Genomic DNA, 21,348 nt, shown 5'->3' with positions numbered 1-21,348 from the left:
GTCCTGCACCATTTTTTTTTTTTTTTTTGTGAGCGCTTTTCATTAAATATTACATTAAAAATATTCAGTTCCTTGTCAAAGAGTTTACTTCCTGATTTTAAACAGAAACCTCTAATTGCAAAACAAAAGTGATTACAAAAATTGCAAATCAATCAAACAACGGTAAAATTGCTTCAAAAAGTGCTCAGCGCTTGTGCTTACGATTTATAATGTTAACTAATGCCGGGAATACACAATGCGTTTTTGCGTTCGTTTTTGCCGTCGTTTTCGCTTTGGATAGATTCTACTCTCGATTCACTGCTTGATTCCCCTCTCGATTCCTTATCTTTTCTTATCAATTACATTCACTTGAATGAGGAGAATTGAAACGAAAGTAGAATCGACCAGATCCGACAGGTTGGAATTTATCTATCGAACCCATCTATCTAAAGTAAAAACTTAACGTGTATTCCCAGCATTAGCCTAAAGCTCAGTGTGTAGTTGTTTCACTAGTTAAGGCTCATACACACATCAGACCATAGTCTTTTTGGAAAATGAAAGATCACAGACCAATTTTACCCCCTTCCATGTGGTATGAGAGCCATACCTACACAGTCTATTCTATGGAGCTGTACTCCCCATCAGACAGAAATCTTTGCAAGATGTTGCACACAAAGATGCTGTGTAGACATTCAAAAGATCAGTATCTGCAAAAGATCTGTTCCTGCAAAAGATCTGTTCCTGCAAAAGATCCGTTCCTGCAAAAGATCCGTTCCTGCAAAAGATCCGTTCCTGCAAAATGCATTCATAGTCTGATATCTGCAGATCATCATACACACCTTGTTTAACAGACATTCATCTGCAGATCAGGTCCACCAGGATGGATTTTCAGATCTGCAGATGAATGTCAGTTAACCACTTGCCGACCGCGCACTCATACCGCGTGTCGGCAAAGTGGCAGCTGCAGGACCAGCGACGCAGTTCTGCGTCGCCGGCTGCAGGCTAATTAATCAGGAAGCAGCCGCTCGCGCGAGCGGCTGCTTCCTGTCAATTCACGCCGGGGGGCTCCGTGAATAGCCTGCGGGCCGCCAATTGCGGCTCGCAGGCTAAATGTAAACACAAGCGGAAATAATCCGCTTTGTTTACATTGTACGGCGCTGCTGCGCAGCAGCGCCGTAAGGCAGATCGGCGATCCCCGGCCAATCAGCGACCGGGGATCGCCGCCATGTGACAGGGGACAGCCTGTCATTGGCTGCACAGGACGGATAGCGTCCTGTGCAGCCAAGATTGCCAGGGGGGACAGGGATGAGAGGGAGGGGGGGAATTTCGCCTCGGAGGGGGGCTTTGAGGTGCCCCCCCGCAACACACAGGCAGGCAGGAGCGATCAGACCCCCCCCCCAGCACATCATCCCCCTAGTGGGGAAGAAAGGGGGGCGATCTGGTCGCTCTGCCTGCACCCTGATCTATGCTGGGGGCTGCACAGCCCACCCAGCACAGATCAGCTAAACCAGCGCTGGTCCTTAAGGGGGGGTAAAGGGTGGGTCCTCAAGTGGTTAAACAAGGTGTGTATGATGATCTGCAGATCTCATAGACTATGAATGCAATTTGCAGGAACGGATCTTTGGCAGGAACAGATCTTTTGCAGATACTGATCTTTTGTGTCTGTTCAGCATCTGTGTGTGCAGCATCTTGCATAGATTTTTTTTGCTGATGGGGAGTTCAGCTCAATAGAATAGACTGTGTGGCCTGGAACCCACTGAAATCAGCAAACGCAAAACGCAACCGCTAGCGTTTTGTCTGAGCAGTTTGCAAGCAGATTCATGCGCGTTTTTGGTTGTGTTTTGCAACATTGTATTTTTTTGCCCAGCGGGTGCGTAGCGTTTTGCGTTTTTATCCTGATTGGTCCTGTGAATTATTTTTCATTTTGTTACAGTGTGCTGAACCGCAAAACGCTAGCAAAACCGCTCAGTTTAGGTTTTGCTGAGCGTTTCCGCTAGCGGTTCAATACTTTACATTGAAGCGCTAATGCTCCCAAAATGCTGCAGGTCCTGCGTTTGCGTTTCTGGGAAACGCAAATGCTCCTGTGGAAGTTGCCCCATCCATTAACATTAGCCCAGCGTTTTGGCAAACTGCTAGCGTATCGCAGTGCTGCCAAAACGCTGCCAAAAGCGCTCCTGTGGGTTCCAGCCCTAAAGGTATGGCTCTCATACTACATGGAAGGGGGTAAAATTGGTCTGTAATCTTTCATTTTCAAAAGACTATGGTCTGATGTGTGTATGTGGCCTTACTCTAGTCCAGCTGAGCTATTATGCAGCTTGACATGTATCGGTATGCATAATTTTTTTAATCTGTTTTTGTGGTCTCCTCCAGATTCGTTTTTTGCTGCTCTTCAGCCGGCAAGGGAAGCTACGACTGCAGAAATGGTACATCACTATACCTGAAAAAGAGAAGCGCAAGATATCGCGGGAGCTGATGCAAATCATTCTTTCTCGGAGTCCGAGGACCAGCAGCTTTATTGACTGGAAGGATCTAAAACTTGTGTACAAGAGGTAAGGTCTCATTCCATCTTTTAGCCTTTCCTGTTTCATTGTCCATAAGATGGACAAAAACAAAGGCGTTCCTCGTTTTCCCTGTGCTTTAATGTGGATATGAACTCTCTAAAACTGAAATAAGTAAGGCTACATTACATGCAACCTCACTTGAATCTCCACTCTGGAGGAGTTATATCTGCACTCCATCCAATAATAATGGGGTCCTGATGCTTCAGCCAATCCAGACTAGCCTTTTTTTGTATTTATGCCCATGCCATGTGGTGAGAGGTTTAACTGCTCTACTAAAACTAGGGGGGGGGGGGGGGGGGGGGAACCATCCCTCCCTCCCTCCCTCCCTCCCTCCCTCCCAGGATTCATTTTACAGTCCTCCATCAATAGAGCTTGCAAACGATGAGAGGGAACTTTGTTTCCTTTTAAACCATGTCAGTTGCCTGGCAGCCCTGCTGATCTATTTGGCTGCAGCAGTGTCTGAAATACACTAGAAGCAAGCATGCAGCTAATCTTTTCAGATCTGACAATAATGTCAGAACCACCTGATCTGCATATGCTTGTTAAGGGTCTATGGCTGAAAGTATTAGAACCAGAGGGACAGCAAGACAGCGAGGCAACTGGTATTGCTTAAAAGGAAATAAATATAGCAGCCTCCATATAACTCTCACCTTGAGTTCACTTTAATCAATGTACATTGCCAGGCTGTTCTGCTGATCTGCCTCTAATTCTCTTAGCCATAGACCGTGAACAAGCATGCAGATCTGATGCTCTGACTGAAGTCTCTCTGGATTAGCCAAATGCTTGTTTCAGGTTTCGGACACTACTGCATACAGAGATCAGCAGGAGTGCCAGGCAACTGGTATTGTTGAAAAGGAAGGCCATATGGCGGCCTCCATATCTCTTTCATTTCAGTTGTCCTTTAAATGAGCTGATTCACATGAGTCCTATCCCAGTGTGCACTGAGCCAATCGGCTTTTGCTAAGCATACAGATAATGCAACTTGGCAGACTCCTTGTAGACAGAATAGTGAAAGATATGTTAAATCTAACAAAGAGCTCTTTCCTGCTCTGCAGGAAGTAAGTTGATAATTTAACCACTTCACCTCCAAGGGTTTTTCCCTTTAAAGAGAACCCGAGGTGGGTTCTAAGAACCCTATTAGCACACAGAGGCTGGGTCTACATATAATGCCCAGCCTCTGTTGCTATACTGTCTTCCCCAGGCCCCCCCTGCTCTCTGCTGTTCCCCATAAATCACACAGCCGTGCTAGCGACATCGTTAGCCGGCTGTTTACATCTCCACTGTCACTCTCACCGCTCCCCCGCCTCCTCTATATCCCCGCCTGCGTCCCTTCCCTCCCCGCTGATTGGAGGGAAGGGACGCAGGCGGGGATATAGAGGAGGCGGGGGAGCGGCGAGTGTGACAGTGCAGAGGTAAACAGCCGGCTAGCGATGTCGTGTAGGTGTAATGTTACTGTTTGGTCCCAAGATGTCCTCACGCATTACTTCCTATTGCGTACCTATAGTACCCTAAATAGGAATTAATGCATGGGTTCCGACAGACGTAAACAAATGATTGCAGCATCTCATTGATGCCTGCAATCATTCACACGGGGACAGAGATTAATGATTGGGAACTGCGTTTCCATTCATTCATCTCTCCTCTAATGATCCGTGGCAATAAGGAGCGCGGGGAACAGGCAGGAGTGCGCGGTGGCAAGGGAGGTATAAAGGTGGCCACTAACAATCCAATTTCTAGCGAAAAATCGTTCTAGCGATCAGAAATTCTGATCGGAAGTGAAATATTGTAATACATTGTTCACTACACCATCAACGAACCAATCTTTGCTTCCTATCTATCACAACCAACAGGAAAATCCAAATTTTGGTTCGACAAAAATTCATTCGGACGACATTTTTTTCACTCGTTCATAATCAATTGTATCCACCAATGGAGATTATTTACAACCAATCCGACCAGAATTTCTGATCGCTCAAACAATTTTTTGCTAGAAATTGGACAGTTAGTGGCCACCTTTTAGCTATATCCCTGCAAGGGGCGTAATTACTCGTCTCGGGGGAGGTGAAGGGGTTAAGTTGCATGTAAACAAACTTGAACTGCTTGTTTTGGGCAGAAATGGACTAAGATGAAATTGGGGGGAAGTTAATTACCCAGAATTCCGTCGGCTTCTATGCTTCCCAAGTGCCTTGCACGTGGCCTATGGGAGGCGTTGCAAGACTCAATACCGTGCACTTCGTTCTTCAAGCCGGAAGGAGGAGGTTCGCGGTATTGAGTCTTGCAACGCGTCCCATATGTGTTTGGGACACATAGAAGACGTTTGGGACACATAGAAGTCGACTGAATTCTGGGTGATTAACCCCCTGTCTCCAATGCACACAGCTGAGGCAATTAAGCCTCATTTGAATCACGAATTCGAGTAGGTAACTACTCGTTACAACTCGTGAGCCCATCACTGTTCCCGACATACTCTTCTGACTTCCAATCATGCTATTACATGTGATTCAGGTTCAGAGGATACTGTCAGTGGTGCAGTGCCACCCGGTGATGGAAGAGGGGTGATGTAAGAGACTCTTCCATCACCAGGTGGTGCTGCACCGATGACTCTATCTTCTGATCCCCGATCACATGTAATAACATGATTGGAAGTCAGAAGAGAATGTCTGGAGTGTATTACTGCAGGTGGATGAAGAGAAAAAGCCGGTCCAGCGTCTGCATGTCCTCAGTAGGCAGAACAGCGAGATCTGCTGGCTGAAGTTAAAATGAGTGCAGCATCTTCAAAAAAAAATATTTAATATAACTGGTTAAAGAATGGGTCGATTGGAGGTGCAGGTTTTTCTATAGATACGATCATATCTAATATTGGGAATAGTTTGGATTTTTTTTCTAAACACTATTTATTAATTAAACACTTCTGCTCTTTGAATCTGAGTGTTCTCATTGAAATATGACCATTTGCTAAAAATTGTACTGTTAATGGCCACCTTAAAGCAGAACTAAGGACTACCTAAAAAAATAAGTGTTTCACTTACCTGGGGCTTCTGCCAGCCCCTTGCAGCCGACCGGTGCCCGCGATGTTTCAAAACAATCCTCTGTTCCCCCGCCGCGGCTCACTTTCACTTCTTGCAGTGGGTGTCCACTGCGCCTGCGCGGCCCTGGCTGCGCTCGTCCTCGTTCACGCTCCCGTCGCCAGGAGCATATTGCGCAGACGCAGTAGAGATTTTCTCGTACCGTGCCTGCGCAGGACACTCCTGGCTACGGGAACATGTAAAAGGATAGGCGTGGCCAGGGCACAGTGGACGTCAACTTCGAAGTCGGCTTCCACTGCGTGACGAAAAGTGAGTCACGGCGGGGGGACCGGGGGATCGTTTTGAAAAAGTGTGGGCACACTCTGCTGCAGGGGGCTGGCAGGCTGGCAGAAGCCCCAGGCAAGTGAAACTCTTATTTTTACTTTATTTTTATTTTTTTTTTGTAGGTAGTCTTCAGTTCCGCTTTAAATGAAAATTATGTTGAACTTCTGACATCTATTATGCTGACAGTTTGAGTGATTCCACTCAGATGAACTGTCTTCTAGGCTAAACTGACTGTCCAGTAAAGTGCTTCAAACTGGAAAAACATCTCATTGTTATTATTGGTCTTTCCACTTCCTCCTTGCCATACAGGTTTCTCTCTGTGATGTCACTCCTTGTTCTGGGAACCAGACTTGTTTATACTGATAACAATGTCCTCCTAGGTTGTAATTATTATAATTACTGCATTACTATTATTGATATATTAAGCATCTGATCTACTGCAGTGTTGCACAGTTTGAGTATGTAATCAGGCTGTAACAGTAATGCCATTATTAGGGTTTCTCTAAAAATAGGACTACTTGACAGAAGGTTAAATAAAAGTACATGTGGATACAGTATGGGGACACTTGGCAGTAGTAGTTGTACTGATCACAGAAGTATGGAAACATTGAAATATGTGAGTTTTCAGCAGACCTGAATCATCCACAAGCAAATTCTAGGCAGTTGCCTAGGGCCTGGAGAGAAAAAAAAGCCATCTGACCATCAGCAGGGGACAAAAACTGCTATTTTGCATAGGGACTCATTTCATCTTAATCCATTTCTGGTTCTCAATCAGGACTACACACGCTGTTCTGTTCTGATCACTTCTGCAGCAATGTACTGCTGGCTACAGTTTTACTGAAGACAAGCAGTTTTTTATTTCTTTGCGTGCATTTGCTCACATAGTTTTGCGTGCGCTGACACTGAGCGTTGATTCCATCTGCAGTCGCTCTGAAGTTAATGACAGGTTAATATGCTTTTGTGAAAACAAACATTGTCTGTTGCAATGGAGTTGCAATCCCTTTCTTGCAGGCTGCATATCATTGTCTGCCCTTTCCTGCTGTCAGCCTGTGATTAATTACCATTCACCTGTGTGGGAATCTGCATGTCTGCTCCCATTGGCTGACCTTAGTATAAAGGACTGCTTCCTGCAGTGCTCCATGGGCTATCATGGTCTCAGATTCAGTCTGTTTCTCTGTCCGAGCCCCCTCCGTTTCTAGATCTCGTGTGGACTGCACTGACTCCTGCGAAGGGGTCAGTGAGTCCTTCCAGTTCAGCTCTTGTTATCAGCAATTGTTACTTTGCTAGTCTTGCATCATATATTGGTTCATCGCCAATATAAACGCATACTAGCGCGTTTGTTATTTGCCTTGTATTCGTGTTACGTTAATACATCAGTGTCGCTGATATATATACGTACTCGAACTGTTTATTTCCTGTGTTCAGTCAGTTAGTTTCCAGCACGTTTTGGTAGGTTGCGCGTATCGTGATCACCCGTGCTTAGCTAGTTCAGTCCTGTTTCTAGTCCTGCTCCAGTTCTTAGTTAGTGTTCCTTGCTTATGTCATATATCGGTTTATCGCCGATATATACATATGTCAGTTAGTCGTTTGTAGTTCATTGATAGCTGTAATCGTAATTTGCTAGGAAATCCTACCTATTGTATATTTGTGTTTATTGCGTCTGTCTTCTTTGACTCTATTTTCCCGACTACTCTGTCCTGTCCTTGTGAGGCATGCCACCGCTGCAATCGCATTGGCTGCCTCATTCCAGTCTGTCTTGTCTTGGACGTTTGCTGTCACTTAAGCAGTGACTAGTTAAAGGGGAACTGAAGAGAGAGGTATATGGAGGTTGTCATGTTTATTTCCTTTTAGACAATACCAGTTGCCTGGCAGCCCTGCTGATCCTCTGCCTCTAATACTATTAGCCATAGCCCCTGAACAAGCATGAAGCAGATCAGGTGTTTCAGTGGTTCAGACTTATAAGTCAGATCTGGCAAGACTAGCACCATGCTTGTTTCTGGCTTTAATCAGATACTACTGCACAGAAATAGACCAGCAGGGCTGCCAGGCAACTGGTATTGATTTAAAAGGAAATAAACATGACAGCCTCCATATACCTCTCTCTTCAGTTCCCCTTTAAGCAAACGTTCATTCTGTTACCTGTCCTGATCTTCTGAGTTCTGGTTTATGCGCTCAGCGCTACCTTGCGCTGAGCCACTACAGTGGAAGGATTGTTTGTGGCTGTTCGGATCTACGCCTGCTCTGTGCGCCACATTTCCTGTTGGAGTCAGTCCTCTCCTCCACTAAACTGGGGATATCCTGGTTCCTTGTGCTAGCCTGTGTACCTCCTTCACGTCAGAATCCACATTGGGCTTGATTCACAAAGCGGTGCTAACCTACTTAGCACGTCTAAAGTCTTTAGACGCGCTAACCAGGGTGCTAAGTAGGTTAGCACCGGATTTCTCAATCAGATCGCGCGCTAACTTTGTGCGCGCAAAGTTTTACGTGCGCAAAGTTTTACGCGCGCTAAGTCCCATAGGCTTTAATGGGCACTTCGCGCGGAGCGCCCTGCGCTCTGTGCAGTACGCGCGTAAAGTTTTACGCGCATAAAGTTTTGCGCGCGTAAACTTTTTATGCGCGAAAAGCTTGTTTAGACGTGCTAAGGGGGTTATCACAGGCGTGCTAACAGTTAGCACCGCTTTGTGAATCAAGCCCATTGTGTGCTGACTGTGGAGGATATACCACCAAGCTTAACGCACGCTATGACTGGGGACCATTTTAGTCCAATACACATGAGCCTTTGCCTGTCTGCCTGTGTGATATTTTACTTGTAAAGTGGATGTTAACTTTCAGTGAACAAGTTGTGGCACCTTTCCATTTCATATTGTTCTGAAAACGAAATCTTGCTCAAGGTTTTGAATGTGTTTAAAGTAAGCATATCATAAATGTTTTCATGCCAAATGTATTATATTATATAAGAATTATTTCCCCCTCCTCCTCGGTCTCATTGTTGATTAGAGGAGAGAGAGGAGAGGAGACCGGCACTGCAATCAGCTATTTATTCCATGCTGTAAAAGGTGCATACAAAAAATCACTTTCACTGTGTAAAGTAGTAGACATACCAGGTGGATGAAGCAAGGTGGGTAGCGGTGGGTGCTGGGCACTGTGGGCCTGACGGCCGTCTCGCGCAGACGTGCGCTTCAACGGAGGCTCTGATGCGGGCTGGGTGCTGGCCGGGAGTTAAATACATACCGTGGTCAGCATACGGCGTTTCCGCGCCGATAGACCGCCCACTTCCTCCTATCGTCTCCAATCCCGCGCTGGAACGCATCTGCGCTCCAGCTGGGACTTCCTGGAGGGCGACATTTCCCCTCTACGGCTGCCTGAGCAGTCCACACTTATTAGGTGGCTGCTAAATGCTATTGCATGTGGATGGCAACCCGAGAGCGGATGTGCGCCATCTTGTGGCCATTATTGGAAAAGCAGTGCAATAAAAATATAAAAGTAAATCGTGTCAAACCTTTTAGTGATTAAGGGCAGAAATCTGCCTATGTGTTACTTAAATATTGCACAAATCACATAATAAAACAACTTGGTGACCTAGGTGTAGGCTGAACGTTTTAAAGTGCACTATATACGTGAATAATTTAATATATTAAATATATTGCATACTATGCATTCCTGGGTGGCGTGCCAGGGTGGAGGTAGTGGCTAAAAATAAGGACAGCAATAAGCTGCACTTATTCAAATTAAAAAGCTGGGGGAGGCAGAGCGGGAAAGGGATCTACTGGATGCAAGGACTACACAACTATTATAAGTACTGGCACAGTAGCTTAATATTCTGAACACAAGAGGAAATGCGGACATGGGAAATAGGATAAAATCACATTGGAGGCATAGCCTCCAATGTGCCATAGAGGTAGGTGCTAATATTAAAAGGGGTCTAACAAAGGGTTGGGGGTCATGGGCTCAGACAGCAGACATCTATACATGTACAGTTATGGATCCAAGAAGCATGATAAGTCCACATAGTCGTTGAGGCCCAGTGCACCCATTGCATCCGAACGTATTAGAAGGACTTCCTCCCTTTTGAGTTTCTTTTCTCTATCTCCACCCCGAGACTGGGGGGGTACTTGCAGAATACTTGCAAATGTCATTAGCCTGGGGTTTCCTTAATGCGCTTCTCTCATATGTCTGATCAGTCGTGGTGAACCATGCCCTGATTTGATGGAATTGAAATGTTCTCTGAACCTTCTACTTACTGCTCTAGTGGTTTCCCCTATGTAAAATCGACGACAGGGGCACCACACAACGAATTCCGTTTGGCAGGTGTAAAAGGATCTAACCGAGCGACGCAGTGGCCCCAGTTGATAACTAGATCCGCTGAGCATTTGCGAACAGGAGATACAGTGGCCGCATCTGTGGTTCCCCTGTGGTCGAAACTGAGCCAACCAAGTTTCTGTTCTGGGACTCTGGAACTCACTTCTACTAACATAGGAGCCTATTGTAGGAGCACGCCTGAACGAAAATGTGGGTCCATCATCCACGAGGCTTTTAAGTAGAGGGTCTCTGGTTAGGATCTCCCAGTTCTTTCTAATGACACTTTTGATCTGTTCCGCCATTACTGTAAAGTCAAATGAAAAAAGGGTTTTGCCTGTAACGTTAAGGTCCTTCCTTCGGGTGTCTCTTATTAATGTTTCCCTATACAAACATTTCACTCTTCTAAAGGCATCTTGCACTACTTTGGCTTCATACCCTCTCGCTATTAATCTCCTGCATAGTGGCCCTGCCAGCTCCCCACTCAAGATTGTGTACCTGCTGCAGTGCCAACCTGCACACTTCTTTTCGCTACAACTCATTGTTGATTAGTCAGGCTGCCAATCACAGTGATGGTAAGACATGGGACTGCAGTGGGATGCAATAGTTTGGGCAACCTTGTTAATCGTCATGATTTTTCTGTATACATTGTTGGTTGTTATGATGAAAAATGTCAGTTAAATATCTCATATAGGAGACACACACAGTGATATTTGAGAAGTAAAATGAAGTTTATTGGATTTACAGAAAGTGTGTAATAATTGTTTAAATACAATTAGGCAGGTGCATAAATTTAGACTTTGTTGTCATTTTATTCACTCCAAAACCTTTTAGAACTAATTATTCGATCCGGGTCGGGAAAGGTGAAGAAATAAATTTAGGAAGCTGTGAATGTTGTGTCTGTTTGTCTGGGATTGGTTTTTCTTTTTTCTTTTCAAATGTGGAAGTCGACGTACTATGTGAGTTGTAACTTTAATCAGGCAGAGAAATGGTGATAAGAGATGTTTATCAGATAAACGAGGAGATCACATCTTTAAAGTGGAAGATATTTGTATAATCTGGAATTTAGGTGATGGAGGTGATATATTCCACAATGAAGTGTACAATGTATGATTATTGCCTGAAAGATTTACTATGTATATCGGCTTAATTAAGAGATGTTAGTTGTAAATATTTTTATGGAATTGTATGAAACTTTTTCTATGAATTTTTCTATATATGAATAAAGAGAGAATTTAGTTCTTTTTTTTTAATTATTGGAACTCAAATTGGCTTGGTAAGCTCAGTGACCCCTGACCTACATACACAGGTGAATCCAATTATGAGAAAGAGTATTTAAAGGGGTCGATTGTAAGTTTCCCTCCTCTTTTAATTTTCTCTGAAGAGTAGCAACATGGGGGTCTAAAAACAAGTCTCAAATGACATGAAGACAAAGATAGGTCACTATCATGGTTTAGGGGAAAGATACAGAAAGCTGTCTCAAAGATTTCAGCTGTCTGTTTCCACAGTTAGGAACATATTGAGGAAATGAAAGACCACAGGCTCAGTTCAAGTTAAAGGGACACTTAAGTCAAACAAAAAAATTGAGTTTTACTCACCTAGGGCTTCCAATAGCCCCCTGCAGCTGTCCGGTGCCCTCGCCGTCTCCCTCCGATGCTCCTGGCCCCGCCGGCAGCCACTTCCTGTTTCGGTGACAGGAGCTGACAGGCTGGGGACGCGAGTGATTCTTCGCGTTCCCAGACACATTAGCACCCTCTATGCTGCTATATGGTATATGATATATGCTATAGCAGCATAGATGGCGCTATTGTGGTCAGGAACGCGAAGAATCACTCGCGTCCCCAGCCTGTCAGCTCCTGTCACCGAAACAGGAAGTGGCTGCCGGCGGGGCCAGGAGGATCGGAGGGAGACGGCGAGGGCACCGGACAGCTGCAGGGGGCTATTGGAAGCCCCAGGTGAGTAAAACTCATTTATTTTTTTTTTGACTTAAGTGTCCCTTTAAGGCTCAAAGTAGCAGACTAAGAAAAATCTCGGATAGACAGAAGCAACGAATGGTGAGAACAGTCAGTCAACCCACAGACCAGCACCAAAGACATACATCATCTTGCTGCATATGGAGTCACTGTGCATCGTTCAACCATTCGGCGCACTTTACACAAGGAGATGCTGTATGCGAGAGTGATGCAAAGGATGCCCACAGCACAAACAGAGCGGCTTGAGGACATTTGGACAAGCCAGCTTCATTTTGGAATAAGGTGACTGACGAAACTAAAATTGAGTTATTTGGGCATAACAAGGGGCATTATGCATGGAGGAAAAACACAACATTCCAAGAAAATCACCTGCTGCCTACAGTAAAATATGGTGGTGGTTCCATCATGCTGTGGGGCTGTGTGGCCAGTGCAGGGACTGGGAATCCTGTTAAAGTTGAGGGATGCATGGATTCCACTCTGTATCAGCAGATTCTGGAGACCAAAGTTCAGGAATCAGTGACAAAGCTGAAGCTGCACTGAGGCTGAATCTTTCAACAAGACAACTCTAAACACTGCTCAAAATCCACTAAGGCATTCATGCAGAGGAACAAGTACAACATTCTGGAATGGCTATCTCAGTCCCCAGACCTGAATATAATTGAAAATCTGTGGGGTGAGTTAAAGAGAGCTGTCCATGCTGAGAAGACATCAAACTTGAATGAACTAGAGATGTTTTGCAGGGCCGGTTTAAGCAACAATGGGGCTCCAGGGCAAAATAAACCTAGGCCCCCCCCCCCCCCCCCAACATATACCCCGGAACAAAAATCGGCATTAGGGGACATTTTTTGCAGCTGGTATAGTCAGGGTGTGAAGTCCCAGTCGATCTGGGCTCCACATTCTGGTTATCCCAGCCTGCATGGGGGACAAGGGGTTAAAAATAATTTAAAAAAAAAGATTCCCACTCTCTAAACATAAAAAAAAAAATTGGGAAAATAGGAAAAAATGCCAGGGATCTTCATACAGCCATATTGCGGCTGTATAGCGATCCCTGGCCAAAGCGCTGCGACTGCGTATAGACCCCCTGGAAACCCCATCAGAAAATTTAAAATTACACTACCGTTAGGTTTGCTACTAAAAGTGACATTTACCGCATTTAAAAGTATACTTTTTTCCTTCGAAACTTTAAAATCGATTTTCTCAAAAACGATAAGGCCGATTTGAATTTTTTTTCCTCTTGTAGCCACTGGGGGCCCCTACAAGCTCTGGGGCCCTGGGGCAGCTGCCTCCTTTGCCTCTATGGTAGCGCCGGCCCTGATGTTTTGTAAAGAGGAATGGTCCAAAATACCTTCAACCAGAATCCAGATTCTCATTGGAGCCTACAGGAAGCGTTTAGAGGCTCTAATTTCTGAAAAAGGAGGATCTACTAAATATTTTTATTTCATCTCTTGTTTGTGATGTCCAAATTTTTTGCACCTGCCAAATTTAGTTTAAACAATTATTACACGTTTTCTGTAAATCCAATAAACTTAATGTCACTTCTCAAATATCACTGTGTGTGTCTCCTATATGATATATTAAACTGACATTTTTTTATTGTAACAACCAACGATTTATACAGGAAAAATCATGACAATTAACAAGGCTGTCCAAACTTTCGCATCCCACTGTATGTGGCTAAGTGAGCAGCACGGTAGCGTAGTGGTTAGCACACTCACCTTGCAGTGCAGGGTCCCCAGTTCAAATCCCAGCCAGGGCACCATCTGCACGGAGTTTGTATGTTCTTCCCGTGTCTACCCTCTTTCCTTGAAAATAAGACCTACCCTGAAAATAAGCCCTAGCTGGAATTTTGAGCATGCTTGAAATATAAGCCCTACCCCGAAAATAAGCCCTAGCGGAAGTTAGAGGAGGAAGAGGCAGCTAGAAAGTGGGGACACAGTGGTGCAGTGCCAATCGGGCACTGATCCTGTCATCCCAGCACACAGCAAGGTTATCAGCTGTGGGCAGGGAAGACAGGGCAAGTGCCTGATCAGTAAATCCATGAACATCACAGTACAAAGAAACAGGAAATGTTCTGCTGAGAGACACTTTCTAATAGAAATATAAGACATCCCCTGAAAATAAGCCCTAGCACATCTTTTAGAGCAAAAATTAATATAAGGCACTGTCTTATTTTCGGGGAAAGACTGTATGGGTTTCCTCCGGGTACTCCAGTTTCCTCCCACATCCCAAAAACACACAGATAAGTTAATTGGCTTCCTCTACATTGGTCATAGATTACAACAACTATACCACATGATTCATAGATACAAATATGGTAGGGATTAGATTGTGAGCCCCTTTGAGGGACAGTTAAAAATGACAAGGCAATATACTCTGTGCAGTGCTGCAGAAGATGTCAGTGTCCTATAAACATTAAATAATAACAATAAGGGCGTGGCCGGCCATGGAGCTGTGAGGAAGCATGTCTCTCCAGCTCTCCCTTCACCTCGCATAATCCGGCATTATCCTGCTGTCCAAGCCAGCTCACCCGTCCTCAGTCTAGTCCCTGAGGCTGAGGGAATCGCAGAGAACTGGCGGGATGGCGGCAAAGGGGTCTGAAAAGGCGTCAAGCCCAGCAGAGAAGCTTGCGCGATTTGCCCGCACCGGGATCATGACAGAGCAGGCTGAACCCAAAGCGGCAGCTAGCGCCAACGCAGAAAACCAGCAGCCATCCGAAGCAGCAGCTCACTCCTCGGGTAAGACTCACCCAACACATACCCCACTGCCCAAGAGAGAAAAGAATAAGGGGAAAAAAGCAGGCCACAATGTAGATACAGTGAGTGAGGAAGGCATGGAGGTGGAAGAACAGGCCGCAGAGGAGCCGACTAGGGCAGAGATTATGGCTGCTATAAAGGGTTTGAAAGCATCAGTTACTATACAACTGGACTCTATATAAGCAGATCTCTCTTTTGTAAAGCACGATCTGTCCAAAGTAAAGGACCGTACTACAGAGGCAGAACGTAGAATTAGTGACCTTGAGGGCTCGGTGGCCCCTGTGCAGCAGAATTTGCAGAGTGTAACAAAGTCATCAGACTCAAACTCTCTTCTAAACTTGATGACCTGGAAAACAGGGCCCGAAGGTGCAACCTAATGCTAGTAGGAGTTCCTGAGAAAGCTGAGGAAGAGCACCCACAGATCTTTTTTGAGAACTGGTTTAACCACTTGCCGACCGCCCACAGCCCATGGGCGGCGGCAAAGTGGACGCCTAAAGGACCGCAATACGCCTTCAGGCGGCGCGTCCTTTAGGCATGCCGGGGGAGCGATCGCGTCATTGATGACGCGCGCTTCCCCCGGCAACTGGCTCCGCCCACCCGCCGTAACATCCCGCCGGCCATACGGAAGCGCCGGCGGGATGTTAACCCCGCGATCGCCGCTACAAAGTGTATAATACACTTTGTAATGTATACAAAGTGTATTATACAGGCTGCCTCCTGCCCTGGTGATCCCAGTGTCCGAGGGACCACCAGGGCAGGCTGCAGCCACCCTAGTCTGCACCCAAACACACTGATCTGCCCCCCCCCGCCCACTGATCGCCCACAGCACCCCTCAGACCCCCCCCTGCCCACCCCCCAGACCCCTGTTTGCACCCAATCACCCCCCTAATAACCCATCAATCACTCCCTGTCACTATCTGTCAACGCTATTTTTTTTTATCCCCCCCCCCTGCCCCCTGCCCCCTCCTGATCACCCCCCACCCCTCAGATTCTCCCCAGACCCCCCCCCCAGGCCCCCCCCCCCTGTGTACTGTATGCATCTATCTTCCCTGATAACCTGTCAATCACCCGTCAATCACCCATCAATCACCCATCAATCACCCATCAATCACCCCCTGTCACTGCCACCCAACAATCAGCCCCTAACCTGCCCCTTGCGGGCAATCTGATCACCCACCCACACCAATAGATCGCCCGCAGATCCGACATCAGATCACCTTCCAAATCCATTGTTTACATCTATTCTCTCCTCTAAACACCCACTAATTACCCATCAATCACCCATCAATCACCCCCTATCACCACCTGTCACTTTTACCTATCAGATCAGACCCTAATCTGCCCCTTGCGGGCACCCAATCACCCGCCAACACGCTCAGATTGCCCTCTGACCCCCCCTTATCAATTCGCCAGTGCATTAATTACATCTGTTCTTCCCTGTAATAACCCACTGATCACCTGTCAATCACCTGCCAATCACCTATCACCCATCAATCACCCCCTGTCACCCCCTGTCACTGCCACCCATCAATCAGCCCCTAACCTGCCCCTTGCGGGCAATCTGATCACCCACCCACACCATTAGATCGCCCGCAAACCCGCCGTCAGATTACCTCCCAAATGTATTGTTTACATCTGTTATCTTCTCTAAACACCCACTAATTACCCATCAATCACCCATCAATCACCCCCTATCACCACCTGTCACTGTTACCTATCAGATCAGACCCTAAGCTGCCCCTTGTGGGCACCCAATCACCCGCCCACACGCTCAGATTGCCCTCAGACCCCCCCCCCCTTATCAATTCACCAGTGCATTAATTACATCTGTCCTTCCCTGTAATAACCCACTGATCACCTGTCGATAACCTGCCAATCACCTATCACCCATCAATCACCCCCTGTCACTGCCACCCAACAATCAGCCCCTAACCTGCCCCTTGCGGGCAAACTGATCACCCACCCACACCAATAGATCGCCCGCAGATCCGACATCAGATCACCACCCAAGCGCAGTGTTTCCATCTATTCTCTCCTCTAAACACTCACTAATTACCCATCAATCACCCATCAATCACCCCCTATCACCACCTGTCACTGTTACCCATCAGATCAGACCCTAATCTGCCCCTTGCGGGCACCCAATCACCCGCCTACACGCTCAGATTGCCCTCAGACCCCCCCTTATCAATTCGCCAGGGCATTATTTACATCTGTCCTTCCCTGTAATAACCCACTGATCACCTGTCAATCACCTATCAATCACCCATCAATCACCCCCTGTCACTGCCACCCATCAATCACCCGCTGTCACTGCCACCCATCAATCAGCCCCTAACCTGCCCCTTGCGGGCAATCTGATCACCCACCCACACCAATAGATCGCCCGCAGATCCGACGTCCGATCACCTCCCAAGTGCAGTGTTCACATCTGTTCTCTACCCTAAACACCCACTAATTACCCATCAATCACCCCCTGTCACTGCTACCTATCAGATTAGACCCCTATCTGCCCCTAGGGCACTCAATCACCCGCCCACACCCTCAGAATGCCCTCAGACCCCAGCCCTGATCACCTCGCCAGTGCATTGCTTGCATCTATTCCCCCCTCTAATCACACCTTGAGACACCCATCAATCACCTCCTGTCACCCCCTAGCACACCTACCCATCAGATCAGGCCCTAATTTGCCCCGTGTGGGCTCCTGATCACTCGGCCAAACCCTCAGATCCCCCTCAGACCCCCTTCCGATCACCTCCCCAGTGCATTGATTGCATCTATTTTCCCCTCTAACCACCCCCTGAGACACCCATCAATCACCTCCTGTCACCCCCCTAGCACTCCTATCCATCAGATCAGGCCCAATACAACCTGTCATCTAAAAGGCCACCCTGCTTATGACCGGTTCCACAAAATTCGCCCCCTCATAGACCACCTGTCATCAAAATTTGCAGATGCTTATACCCCTGAACAGTCATTTTGAGACATTTGGTTTCCAGACTACTCACGGTTTTGGGCCCGTAAAATGCCAGGGCGGTATAGGAACCCCACAAGTGACCCCATTTTAGAAAAAAAGACACCCCAAGGTATTCTGTTAGGTGTATGACGAGTTCATAGAAGATTTTATTTTTTGTCAAAAGTTAGCGGAAATTGATTTTTATTGGTTTTTTTTCACAAAGTGTCATTTTTCACTAACTTGTGACAAAAAATAAAATCTTCTATGAACTCGCCATACACCTAATGGAATACCTTGGGGTGTCTTCTTTCTAAAATGGGGTCACTTGTGGGGTTCCTATACTGCCCTGGCATTTTAGGGGCCCTAAACCGCGAGGAGTAGTCTAGAAAACAAATGCCTCAAAATGACCCGTGAATAGGACGTTGGGCCCCTTAGCGCACCTAGGCTGCAAAAAAGTGTCACACATGTGGTACCGCCGTACTCAGGAAAAGTAGTATAATGTGTTTTGGGGTGTATTTTTACACATACCCATGCTGGGTGGGAGAAATTTCTATGTAAATGGTCAATTGTGTGTAAAACAAATCAAACAATTGTCATTTACAGAGATATTTCTCCCACTTAGCATGGGTATGTGTAAAAATACACCCCAAAACACATTATACTACTTCTCCTGAGTACGGCGGTACCACATGTGTGGCACTTTTTTACACCCTAAGTACGCTAAGGGGCCCAAAGTCCAATGAGTACCTTTAGGATTTCACAGGTCATTTTGCGACATTTGGTTTCAAGACTACTCCTCACGGTTTAGGGCCCCTAAAATGCCAGGGCAGTATAGTAACCCCACAAATGACCCCATTCTAGAAAGAAGACACCCAAAGGTATTCCGTTAGGAGTATGGTGAGTTCATAGAAGATTTTATTTTTTGTCAAAAGTTAGCGGAAAATTGATTTTTATTGTTTTTTTCACAAAGTGTCATTTTCCACTAACTTTTGACAAAAAATAAAATCTTCTATGAACTCACCATACTCCTAACGGAATACCTTGGGGTGTCTTCTTTCTAAAATGGGGTCATTTGTGGGGTTCCTATACTGAACTGGCATTTTAGGGGCCCTAAACCGTGAGGAGTAGTCTGGAAATCAAATTTCGCAAAATGACCTGTGAAATCCTAAAGGTACTCATTGGACTTTGGGCCCTTTAGCGCAGTTAGGGTGCAAAAAAGTGCCACACATGTGGTATTGCCATACTCGGGAGAAGTAGTACAATGTGTTTTGGGGTGTATTTTTACACATACCCATGCTGGGTGGGAGAAATACCTCTGTAAATGACAATCTTTTGATTTTTTTACACACAATTGTCCATTTACAGAGTTATTTCTCCCACCCAGCATGGGTATGTGTAAAAATACACCCCAAAACACATTGTACTACTTCTCCCGAGTACGGCGATACCACATGTGTGGCACTTTTTTGCACCCTAACTGCGCTAAAGGGCTCAAAGTCCAATGAGTACCTTTAGGATTTCACAGGTCATTTTGCGGAATTTGATTTCCAGACTACTCCTCACGGTTTAGGGCCCCTAAAATGCCAGGGCAGTATAGGAACCCCACAAATGACCCAATTTTAGAAAGAAGACACCTCAAGGTATTCCGTTAGGAGTATGGTGAGTTCATAGAAGATTTTATTTTTTGTCACAAGTTAGTGGAAAATGACACTTTGTGAAAAAAACAATAAAAATCAATTTTCCGCTAACTTTTGACAAAAAATAAAATCTTCTATGAACTCACCATACTCCTAACGGAATACCTTGGGGTGTCTTCTTTCTAAAATGGGGTCATTTGTGGGGTTCCTATACTGCCCTGGCATTTTAGGGGCCCTAAACCGTGAGGAGTAGTCTGGAAATCAAATTCCGCAAAATGACTTGTGAAATCCTAAAGGTACTCATTGGACTTTGGGCCCTTTAGCGCAGTTAGGGTGCAAAAAAAGTGCCACACATGTGGTATCGCCGTACTCGGGAGAAGTAGTACAATGTGTTTTGGGGTGTATTTTTACACATACCCATGCTGGGTGGGAGAAATAACTCTGTAAATGGACAATTGTGTGTAAAAAAAATGAAAAAATTGTCATTTACAGAGATATTTCTCCCACCCAGCATGGGTATGTGTAAAAATACACCCCAAAACACATTCTACTACTTCTCTTGAGTACGGCAATACCACGTGTGGCACTTTTTTGCAGCCTAACTGCGCTAAGGGGCCCAAAGTCCAATGAGCACCTTTAGGCTTTACAGGGGTGCTTACAAATTAGCACCCCCCAAAATGCGAGGACAGTAAACACACCCCACAAATGACCCCATTTTGGAAAGTAGACACTTCAAGGTATTCAGAGAGGGGCATGGTGAGTCCGTGGCAGATTTCATTTTTTTTTGTCGCAAGTTAGAAGAAATGGATTCTTTTTTTTTTTTCTTTTTTTTTGTCACAAAGTGTCATTTTCCGCTTACTTGTGACAAAAAATAATATCTTCTATGAACTCACTATGCCTCTCAGTGAATACTTTGGGATGTCTTCTTTCCAAAATGGGGTCATTTGGGGGGTATTTATACTATCCTGGAATTCTAGCCCCTCATGAAACATGACAGGGGGTCAGAAAAGTCATAGATGCTTGAAAATGGCAAAATTCACTTTTTGCACCATAGTTTGTAAACGCTATAACTTTTACCCAAACCAATAAATATACACTGAATGGTTTTTTTTTTTTATCAAAAACATGTTTGTCCACATTTTTCGCGCTGCATGTATACAGAAATTTTACTTTATTTGAAAATTGTCAGCACAGAAAGTTAAAAAAATCATTTTTTGCCAAAATTCATGTCTTTTTTGATGAATATAATAAAAAGTAAAAATCGCAGGAGCAATCAAATAGCACCAAAAGAAAGCTTTATTAGTGACAAGAAAAGGAGCCAAAATTCATTTAGGTGGTAGGTTGTATGAGCGAGCAATAAACCGTGAAAGCTGCAGTGGTCTGAATGGAAAAAAAGTGGCCGGTCCTTAAGGAGTAGAAAGACTGTGGTCCTCAAGTGGTTAACCTCCTTGCTGGTTATCCCGAGCTCAGCTCAGGGTAACCTGTGCAAGAGGATTTCTCAGGCCCCGCTGGGCCGATTTTCACAACTTTTCTTTGCTAGCTGCGTGCATATCTCGATCGCCGCCACTCGCCGCTACCCGCCACGCCGCCCCCCCCCCCCTCCAGACCCCTTGTGCAGCCTGGCCAGTCAGTGCCAGGCAGCGCTGAGGGGTGGATCGGGGTTCCCTCTGACATCCCGATGTCCATGACGTCAGTGACGTCATCTCACCCCGTCGCCATGGCGACGGGGGAAGCCGAGCAGTAAATCCCCCGTTATGAACGGGGTTTCCTGCTTGCAAAGAGCGCCGGCGGCGCTCGGAGTAGGTAGGGAGATGCCGCTTGTCAGCGGCTATTATATAGCTAG

At 45.9% G+C, this 21,348-nt stretch overlaps 1 protein-coding gene across 1 annotated transcript in view; it reads left to right on the top strand.

Annotated features, from left to right (window-relative positions):
* AP1S3 (adaptor related protein complex 1 subunit sigma 3) overlaps positions 1-21,348 on the top strand; it is a 55,407-nt gene that overhangs the window by 16,405 nt on the left and 17,654 nt on the right. Inside the window, exon 2 of the mRNA XM_068279192.1 lies at positions 2,350-2,528. Coding sequence (XP_068135293.1) covers positions 2,350-2,528 — 179 coding nt within the window. The remainder of the gene's footprint in view (positions 1-2,349; positions 2,529-21,348) is intronic.

Source organism: Hyperolius riggenbachi, chromosome 4 (assembly GCF_040937935.1).
Source record: "Hyperolius riggenbachi isolate aHypRig1 chromosome 4, aHypRig1.pri, whole genome shotgun sequence".
NCBI classification, from domain to species: Eukaryota; Metazoa; Chordata; class Amphibia; order Anura; family Hyperoliidae; genus Hyperolius; species Hyperolius riggenbachi.
The sequence above is the reverse complement of the archived record's forward strand: the minus strand, read 5'-3'. Positions and strand labels throughout refer to the sequence as shown.